The sequence below is a fragment of the Propithecus coquereli genome, unplaced genomic scaffold (assembly GCF_000956105.1).
Source record: "Propithecus coquereli isolate 6110/MARCELLA unplaced genomic scaffold, Pcoq_1.0 Scaffold175, whole genome shotgun sequence".
NCBI lineage: Eukaryota > Metazoa > Chordata > Mammalia > Primates > Indriidae > Propithecus > Propithecus coquereli.
The window spans coordinates 3,466,674-3,477,017 of record NW_012142190.1 but is presented as its reverse complement, the minus strand read 5'-3'; the positions used below and the strand labels follow the sequence as shown (position 1 = coordinate 3,477,017).

General features: G+C 37.6%; 1 protein-coding gene across 1 annotated transcript in view; it reads right to left on the bottom strand.

Annotated features, from left to right (window-relative positions):
• Nucleotides 1–10,344, bottom strand: part of FRY (furry homolog (Drosophila)) — a 315,457-nt gene that overhangs the window by 136,177 nt on the left and 168,936 nt on the right. The window contains exons 8-11 of the mRNA XM_012642124.1: nt 9,972–10,140; nt 7,267–7,359; nt 7,074–7,172; nt 5,301–5,402 (exon numbers count right to left, since the gene is read on the bottom strand). Coding sequence (XP_012497578.1) covers nt 5,301–5,402; nt 7,074–7,172; nt 7,267–7,359; nt 9,972–10,140 — 463 coding nt within the window. The remainder of the gene's footprint in view (nt 1–5,300; nt 5,403–7,073; nt 7,173–7,266; nt 7,360–9,971; nt 10,141–10,344) is intronic.

The following is a 10,344-nucleotide window of genomic DNA, read 5'->3' as shown; positions in this document are numbered from 1 at the left end:
GCCAGTCACTGACCTCATGGGACATGTCAGCCTGTTCAACAACATGCCTATGCTCTTTAAAATTTGCTTGTAATTTAGTTAAAGCAATTCAGAATTAATAGTGATAAACATGAACAACTGAACTCATTGATAAATTGGCTAGTGATAGGATCATTGGTACGGACCAATGTTTCCTAAGATCTATCAGCTGACCATTTGTACCAAGTCATCTGGGATGTTTGTGCACACACAGTTTCCTGAACCACACCTCAGACATTTTGAACTAGAACCTCTGGAGGTGGGTTTCAAGAAGTTGCATTTAAAACAGGCTTCCTTAGAGATTCCTGTGCATGGTAAGGTAAAGACATTGACATAGATGGCTAAATAATTTTAGTAATCTACCAATCTTGTTATACTCAAATACTTTCTAGTTTTCTTTTCCGTTTCAATTAAAATCATTTAAGGAAATCTATCTCTTTCTGTTATATTTCTTTGCATATCTTTTTGACATTTCTTTTTGACACTTGAATCAATTTACTCTGATCATAATTCATCCCTTTGGATGTGTATTATCCAAATAACACATTGCTACAGTTTAGAATAATTTCTAAAATTATCAGATCAACAATTTATAGAGATTATTTTTCTATTGAATGGCTAGATAAATAAAGCATTCATGGAAAATAATACACTTGTCATCCGACCACTAATTTTTAGGCCCAGTTTATGTGCATTATTAGAATTTATAAATTCCACTTTGAAATGTGCCTTTATTTTGATAGATCTAAAATACAAATAAGAGATTTTCTCTTCCTAGCACTCTGGGAGGCTGAGGCAGGAGGATCGCTTGAGTCCAAGAGTTTGAGGTTGCAGTAAGCTGTGATGACGCCACTGCATTCTAGCCAGGGTGACAGAGTGACACTCAAAAGAAAAGGTTTTTTCAAGGTTATAGAATGAGGTTAATAGTAAATCAGAATAACTACATCTTGAAAAATCAATGCTTCTAACACTATATATATCTATATATATATATATATTTTTTTTTTTTTGAGACAGGTCTTGCTCTGTCACCCAGGCTGCAGCCTAGAACTCCTGGGCTCAAGCGATCTTCCTGCCTCAGCCTCCAGAGTAGCTGGGACTAGAGGTGTGTGCCTCCACATCCAGCTAATTTTTTTATTTTTATTTTTTGTAGAAATGAGATCTTACTATGCTGCCCAGGCTGGCCTTGAACACCTGGCCTCAAGCATTCCTCCTACCTCAGCCTCCCAAAGTGCTGGAATTATAGGCGTGAGCTACCATGCCCAGCCTACTATACCATTTAAATTTGGTATTTACAGAGAGAATAGTAGTCATTTTAAAATAAAGGATGCCATACATTTTAACGCATTTAAGCAATGATTGTGGGACTGTGAAATCCTTAATTATATTACTCAACATCTCCACTTATAAAATAAAAATATCATTAAGAACCTTACTATTATTACATGGAAAGTTAAAAAAAAAAGCACTCCTTAAACTCACTGCGATTATCACATACAACTATGTAAGTACCGAAGACAAGTTTCATCAACTATATTTATGGCAACTACATTTGCTTTGAGATTCTTACTGGAAATCAAAATACCTTGCTTGTACCTCCCTTCCCTGCCTTCCTTGAGTGCCTTGTTCTCTATCCTAATATCCTATTTGATCTTCTTTAGAGCACCTATCACTACCTGCAATTCTTTTCTTCAAGTATTTATCTACTTCCTTACTGTCTCCTCCCCTAAATCACAAGTTCTAGAAGACCAGGGAGTGTTAGTGCCTTACACATCTGGGAACAGTGCCTGGTAGATGACTTGTAAGGAATTGTCGACCAGCTGACCGACTGAATATATAAATGCATTCAAGCCTTAGCACAAGTGGTGACAGAGACAAAAGGAGAATCCTTTCTAATTCTATACTTCTCTTTCCCAATGTAAAACTAGGCTGTATCATGCATAACCTTCAGATCAAATATTGTTATTTGAGCAAAATTTTTAGGAAAACATAAATAACATCATGAAAGCACAGGGAGAGCTCCATGACAATGTACATAAAGCCCTTGTCACTCGTCTGGCTCCAGTGATTGAGCACGACTGTTGTTGCTAATAATTATATCATAAATTTATCTCTTAACCTTTGAGGTTTCTTTTTTTTGGTTGTGTTTGTTTTTTATAATCGGGGTCTCACTGGTATATTATATTCATTTTTTTAAAAAGATAAGACATTTAAAAAATTCTCCCCATTACATTTTGAAGGATACATTTTGAAGGATAAGAAACTAATACGTAGTTATCATGAACATGATAACTATTATGTTTTAAAAGTCCCGTTAAATCAAGTTCTCAAAGCATATTTCCTTTTGTCAGAGTTAGGTGTGGTATGGCAAATCTGAAGGGAATGTCTCATTTTTTTTTTATAGCTCAATGTATTCAGGTTCTGTCATAATATATACAGAAGAAAAAATTATTGGTCACCAAGGACCACGAGTTCCTGACAGATGTAAATGTCTTGGTGAGAAGCTACCATACATTTCTCATGACTTTACAGTGGCATATTGCTAATACATGGTTGACTAAGTTAATGAAGTACAAATATTAAAGAATTCAAGTCTGTGCTCCCAAAGCAGCCTGATTCTGCCAGAATGACACTGAGGACAAACGGGGGCACTGACACTGAGTGAGCCTGGCATCCGAGAGCTTGTTTACTTTGAAAGCAGGCGGTTTTTCAGGCTCACACACACTTCTGTTCTGCTCCTGCCTCCCCACCCCCTTGACGGCTCACCTCTGCTGAATACATCAAAGGTGGCTACCAAAGGTCAACATGTGGGATTCAGACACTGGGATCATTATCCTGAAGCATCTGGGGGGAGGAGGTGGGAAGGGAGGGCAGGTTGCAGGAAGGTGTGTCGGGGAAGGGTTGGTTTAGTGGTCCCTTATGAAATGATAAGGTCGGTTCCAAATCTCATAAAATACTGAAACTATTCAAGACAAAGTATACTTCTGAAGCTGTGCTAGTTTTTTCCTCAGGTGTTTCTTCCCTATTAAGGACTCAGGAGGAGGTCTGAAAAGTGTTCTGCATATTAATGACATTTTAAAATGGTCCCATTCAAATCCCTACTGGGTTTAGTTCTAAATATACTTGATACAACTTTATTCCATTTGTAACTCATCAAGGATCTTTTTATATCTTTTAGCCTTGGGGTAGTGAATTCCAACAGTTTATTACCCATAAAGTAAAATATCATTGCCTTTACTTTGCCTAATAACTGACTCTTTTATGATTCATGGGGTCTGTGACCTCTACAAATCTCACAGGTACCTCTCTACTCCAAACTTCTACATCCCTCACCGTCTGCAGCGCGCATGTTGAAACTTCATTACATATTCCCCAACGAAATCCTAAGCTCTTCAAGGACAGGGACTCTATTCTACATTTAGTTTTTATAGAGCTGCCTTCCCCCATCCTTCCCACTGCCAGCACCTTCCCTGGCACCTCACACCAACATCAATCCTTGCTGAATTGAACCGGAATGTGGTTCCAGGTTCAGTCTCTCTACAGCACTGACTCTACCTACTCCTTCTGATCTTACTGCCTCTCTCTTTTAGAAATTCTAATGCCCGAAATGTTTGCATAGGGAAATACTGTCAGTCTCCAGACCTGCTTCTCTATGGGGCTGTTGATAACCCTCTTGTTAAGTCTATCTGGTAGGTTCTGACCAGAGCTGAAAACAGTATTCTAACTTTGAAGCAAGTAAGTTCCAAAGTAAGATGCTCTGTTATGTTTCAAAAACAACTTTGGACAAAAACATTTTGGCCTTTTTGGCTATAGCAATAAATTGTCATGCAAAATATTATTTTAATTCTAACCAAAAATTCATCAGATACATTAAACATAAAATATACAGAAAACTACACTAACAGTATTCTCAATAATTTCCCTTTTTGATTTTAAACAAAATGAGCATTTTCTATCTGTGTAAAATGTAAAAGAAGAAAAAAAAAACACATTTAACTGGAACTAATAATTGGATAACTTAAAAATAGACCAAATAAGAAAAATGACATTGGGTTGCATGTTAGAGTTGAATGGTAGATGGATAAATCCTCAAATAAAATACCTGAAGGTGGCCCTTATACAACAGTTGATAACCTTGAAAAGTATTTCATATTTTTGAGTGCTTAAAAGCTTACTTTTCTATCCACTGCTATTATATTTCACTGCCAATTTGAAGAAAATGAATGCTTCTAATTTTGTATTTCACAATCAACTTTTAGAGCCAGTTCACAGTTGGTGCTTAAAGCATCTCTAATGTAGATTATTGTGTAATTGTGGTAAATGCAAAATAATATAATTAACCCTAACCACTTCACCAAATTAAAGTATCATAGAAAAAATAAAACAAGGCAACATGTATAGGCACATATAAGATTTTTAACTAATCATATTTTAAAAATTCTAAAGCAGCAAATATTAAATGTATAAAAGAAATTGAACCACATCTTTGGACACAATTGGGAATAAGTATGAAAAATACATCCCATTTGCACTTATACTAGGGATGATTTTCATTTCGTTGTCTTTTACCAATAGGCCACTAAAACTTAAAATACATTTACCGATTTGTATTTATAAAGCCGATTTTAAAGGTAATCATTACAGCTGTTTTAACTGTATGTTCAGCAGTCCCAGGGACCATGACATTATTCCTCATGTTACCCAGACCTGGTGCTGCCTACCTGCAGAGCTGTGAGTGCTTAGGACTGATTGACTGCCATGCAGCTAGAATACCTCCAAATAATCACAAATGACAGTGACAGGAAACAAATGTTCTCTGTTACTAGGTCAATCCTTCCACAGAATGGAGCTTTCCCCCAACCCCCAAATATTTTCCTAGACTGGAGGGGAGAGAGGAAGGATGCAGTAGGTATAAGTGATTTTCTGAAATCAATTCACATGCTTCTATCAGCTGAGCGTGGCCCTTATTTTATTTTTAAATCATTTAGATAAAATGTGACAATAGATGCATGTAAAGGAGCATTTAATTCTATCTTTAAAGTGATCCTTGTTAGAAAAGATTTATTTTCTCCAATCTGAAGTGATTTCTCTTATTCCTAGTCACATTCTCAAACTGGCTATATTACATAAGAACTCTTATTAAAATTTCTTTCAATATTCCAATAGCATAGGATAATCCCCCCTGCAATCATCAGGAATCACTCCCAGATGCACATAAACCAGCCTAAGAATTGCATTGTAAATTTTTATAAAATATTGTTTTTGAGCCAACAAATACTAACTTTAAGGTTAGATAAGCAGTTGTTGAGGAAGACGTGCCACCTGTTCAGGAACAGCTGCTTCTGACTGACACAGAGTAGGCAGGTCACCAGGGGGTACAAGGCCTGAGGAAAAAGAGACAAGGTCACAGGAATAATTTATATTTCAACAAACTAGGTAACACCATTCTCTGCACCCACTACCTCTGCAGCCGTGTGGGCCAAAAGAAACAGGACACTGTGTAGCACAGCAAGGCCCACAGGGCACAGGTCAGAGGCGAGCATTTTGTAAATGCTTTCTGATAATCCTGGGAATGTAATAATCTAGAATTATGGATAGTGTATAATAATAAGTTCCATGTATAAGAATGTAGAAATCTGATTCACTGCTTTAGTCTTTACTTATGAATGTCAAAAACAAACTCACCATCTTAGATAACTCTCTCAATCTCCGGAAACAAAAAAGCAGGAAGGCACATTAATTTTGCAGATGTTAATGGATTTTTTGTTCATAAACATCGACTAGTTTGTCCCTGTCTTAGAGGTAGGTGTATATATTTTCTTTCGCATGCAACCTTCCTGTAATTAAGGAGGATTCCTAAAAGAAATGTTATTGCCTTGGTAAACTCTACCAAGACAAATTTAACCACAGGAGGAATTTGCTTACAACCAAATAAACAGAGGTGCTACTGTGCTTTTCCTGCCTAACTGGGCCAGTTTCCCACAGCAACTGGAGGAGACACAACAGCTAATGGACAGCCACCCAGAAAACGTACACGCAGAACCCAGATAGCATACACCTTTATGGCTCACAAAAAATGAAGGCCAGTGAAGATTTAAATAAAAATGTAACCGGCTCACCTATTTACTTGAATTAGCAAGAAACAGTTGCCACAATCAGACTGAGTACTCGATAGTTCATTAACTTTTTTTTTTTCCAAATTAACTTAGTTTTCAATGGACTTTGAACTACTGTTACCATCAAGTGCAACTCTAATGCCAACCGGTAATAAAAAAAAAAAATGCATGTAGTTATCACAATGACCATGGAATGAAGACAAGTTAGCAAATATGTCACCATCACCAGCAAAGCAACTCTGAGTATCCGCTCATATCATGGTGGGGATGCCCATGCTTTGGAGACTAACACAAACCGTTCCAGTAACCAGCCACACCAAAGCACCCTGCTTCCTCCAGACTTTCACAATTATGGCTGGTATACCACGTGCTGATTCATAAACCAGAGCTTTATTTACCACCGAGTGTAAAAGGTGTGGTAATTTAAGACTTTCCTAGGCTGCTCTTCAAAGCCTTCCCAAGAATTGTTTTTCAGGCCTTCAGAGAAACTCTCCTATGGGCAACTATCTATATCCCAACTCCCTTTCCTGCCTGGTTCAATTTTGATTCTGAGTATCAGGATAGGAATTAGCCCATGCAGGCTCCTGGGGATTGAGAAGAGAAATTGTTATTCAGTATTATAAACTTTGTTCTTTAGACTGGAAAAAATTCTCAGAAATAAAATAAAAATCAAGTTAAGCCAATCTTAAAAATGAACACAGAATCCTTAGGACTAGAAGGGTCATTGGAGGTGACACAGTCTAATGCCCTTATATGAACGTGTGACTCAGTCATGCTCAATACTAAATGCAGACTCCAAAATTTCAAATGCTACCTCTTTTTGAGGGAGTCATAGGTAATTCTGTTTGTGGGGTCCTTATGACCCTTGAAAAGACTCCTGACTAGGAATGTAGTCTCTGCAGTTCTACTTGTGTTTTGGATTTTGTCGTAGTTACTAACCAAGGAATGCTTCTTTCGAGAAGAAAGTTCCAACGTGGTGTCATATAGGCTTTCCACAAAATTTCTAAGGCAGGGAACATTTACTTCATTTTTAACAGCCTGAAATAGAGATGTATGTGAATATTATACTAATGAAATTGTTGATTCTGTAATCCAATTTGAAGAAGATTTTAGAAATGAAAATGTAACTCACAGCAGCGACTGGAACAAGGATTTCAACAAAAAGGCCAGCCAAGGCATGCTTGATATCTTTGTCTTTGACCTCGAGGAAATAGTGTGCACATTCCTAGGAAGTAGAAACAGAATACAGGGAGGGACAGTAGATTGAAATGTGCACATAAAGTATACTGAAACAAATTTCAGTAAATAGATCCTCATTCAGTCATACATATCAACATAGCATATTCCATAATCTATTAAAAATCACTGGATTCAAACACTTATATTGGAATCTAAATGTTTGCAATGGCTTCAATGACATTCTGCAAGGCTTCCCCCGCCCCACTCTTCTACTTCTATTTCAAATCACTATTCTGAAAGCACAAAGCATTGCTAACCAGCAAGCACACATTTATCCACAGAATTACCAATTAATTCATTCAGGCATTCACTTCCAATAAATTTCTATTGATTACTTACTGTGTGGGGGGCCCTGGGCCCTTGGTTAGCCCACAAACACAGATGCCGAGGGAAGGTAAACATGGGAAGAGAGGCAGAGGACATTAAACTTATTTTAGGCCCCATGCCTGACAGCCTCGGGCACAGAGCTGTTTACTTGTTCGCCCTGACATTTTAGGTGTGTTTATTATTCAGATAGTTTCATAAGCAAGTCTGGAATGTTTCCCTTCCCCACCTCAGACAAGGAAGCTTTTGGAATAGTTCCTCAAGCAAGGATGGCTTTGCCTGCGGACGATAGTCCGTGTAAGGGTATTTTTGGTGGCCCAGGGACTTATTCTATAGTTGGCCTGCCTAGAATTCTGCCTGCCCCTGTTCTCTTCTTCCTGGCCTTATGAGTAGTAACTTACTGTGGTCTATATCAGGTATTGTTTTCATTCAAGAGTCCAAGGCTACATGCATTTGATGACACATTGACAGCTATATTAGCTATTACCCTTTATTTTCAGTTACCACTGGGAAGATTGCCAAAAACAGTTCCTAAAGTCCTTAGTCTACCAATTTCTTATTCAGACCTCAGCCCAAGATGGGAAACAGCAGCACGGGGAGTCATCGAGGCAGTTTTCCTACACAGAATGGCGCTTTACAGTTCCCGGATAGTGGCCCTTTTCCTATATTATTTTGCATATGTATGAAAATATTCTCTTTAAGTACATAGATTCATGAACTATTAATATGACAGTCGGATAAAAATAATAGAATTGTCCCCTTCTCACTACTGCACTTGACTTGTCTTTTAAGAAAAAAAAAAAAAAAGAGTAGTCAGCAGTTACTGAGTGCTTACCCTGTGCTAAGAATCCTCGGAAGCACTCTCTAAGGTATCGCCACCTTGCAGATAAGGTAAGAGAGGCTGGGAGGGGTTAAGTGTGACTGGCCAAGGTCACAGAGCTGCTGAATGTGGGAGCTTGAATTAAATAAAACTCAAGAAGTTTGATACACAGCCTCTTTCTCTCTCTCTCTAACAGCTTTATTGAGATATAATTCACATACCATGTAATCCACCCATTTAAAGTGTATAATTCAGTGGCTTTTACTATATTCATATTTGTGCATCCATGACCTCAGTCAAATCTAGAACTTTTTATTGACCCCCAAAAGAAACTCTGCACTCCTCAGCAGTCCCCTTCAACCTTCCTATTCACCCCTCATCCTCAGCCCTAGGCAACCACTAATCTACTTTCTGTCTCTGTGGATTTGCATATTCTGGACATTTCATATAGTGGAATGTGCACACATAATAATATCATATGTGACCTTTTGTATCTGGCTTCTTTCACTGAGCATAATGTTTTCAAGGTTCATCCATGTTATATCATGTATCAGCACTTCGTTACGTTTTATGGCTGAATAATATTCCATTGTATGGATATACCACATTTTGTTTATCCATTCATCATTTTATAGATATTTAGGTTGTTTCCACTTTTTCGCTGCTATGAATATGTGTGTTCAAGTTTTTGCGTGGACATATATTTTCATTTCTCTTGGGTATATACCTAGGAGTGGAATTGCTGGGTCATATGGTAATTTTAGGTTTAGCTATTTGAGGAACTGCCAGACTGTTCCAAAGTGGCTGTGCCATTTTACATTCATACCAGCAGCGTATGAGAGTTCCAAATTCTCTACATCCTCACCCATACTTCTTGTTATCTGTCTTTCACAGCGGCATGAGATAAATCCCTTCAGATGCAAAAGTTTTGTAAACTCTAAGAGCTGTACAATCTGCTCAATCCTTGTTAGCAACAATTCTTTTGTTATATACCACGATGAATGCAATAAATGTCAAACCTGTACAGTTTGGTTGATTTTTTAAAAATTAAGATGCCTTTTTATATTATGAATAAAACAGCTTTCTTTCTTTATTAAAGTTCTCGTGCCTGCAAATGTTAATGTCGCCGATCCAATGCTACCCATTTTAAAAAGTGAAAAAAATCAGCTATATTTTATTCAGAGAGCAATATGTACCAGTGGGTGAAAGAGAAAAATATCAACAAATAAGAAATTTCAATGCACGCTCTACTCCAAAGATGATATGAAAAGTTAAAAATGAAATTGTGTGCCTGCTACTGTACTATTTGGTTACAAAGCACTGCATGAATTATTGAAGGCAAGATGTCTCTCCATACTGACAAGTAAATGGGTTTTCATGTTCCAGGTCTATCGTTTTGAGGAGGGGAACTGCTTATGTTGATGGAACCTTAACTTTCCTGTCCAAGACATTACCTGCATAAACTGAAGAGAGGCCTCAAAATCCTCCACTGGATACATCTTAATTCGAAAGAATTTCATCCCCATTATCAAGCTGATAATGCTTTGAACCACATATGGGCTCTGCTCTTTGTGCCGTAATTCTTTTAGCTCTGCCATAAATTTCTTCTTTACAGCAGGGAATCTAAGAAGAGAACATAAGCGATTTATCAAATAGTGAGCAGGAAAGTCACTGCGGTGAGGGTCTCCAGCACCCAGGAGTGATCGCGCACAGTGATCAGAGCCCTTCAAATCAGTTCAAGCACAATGGCCATCATTTTTTTAAGGGTTTGATGTTTGGGATTTGGCAAAGAATCCAATTTTCTTCTTTTTTTCCTCTCTTATTTTA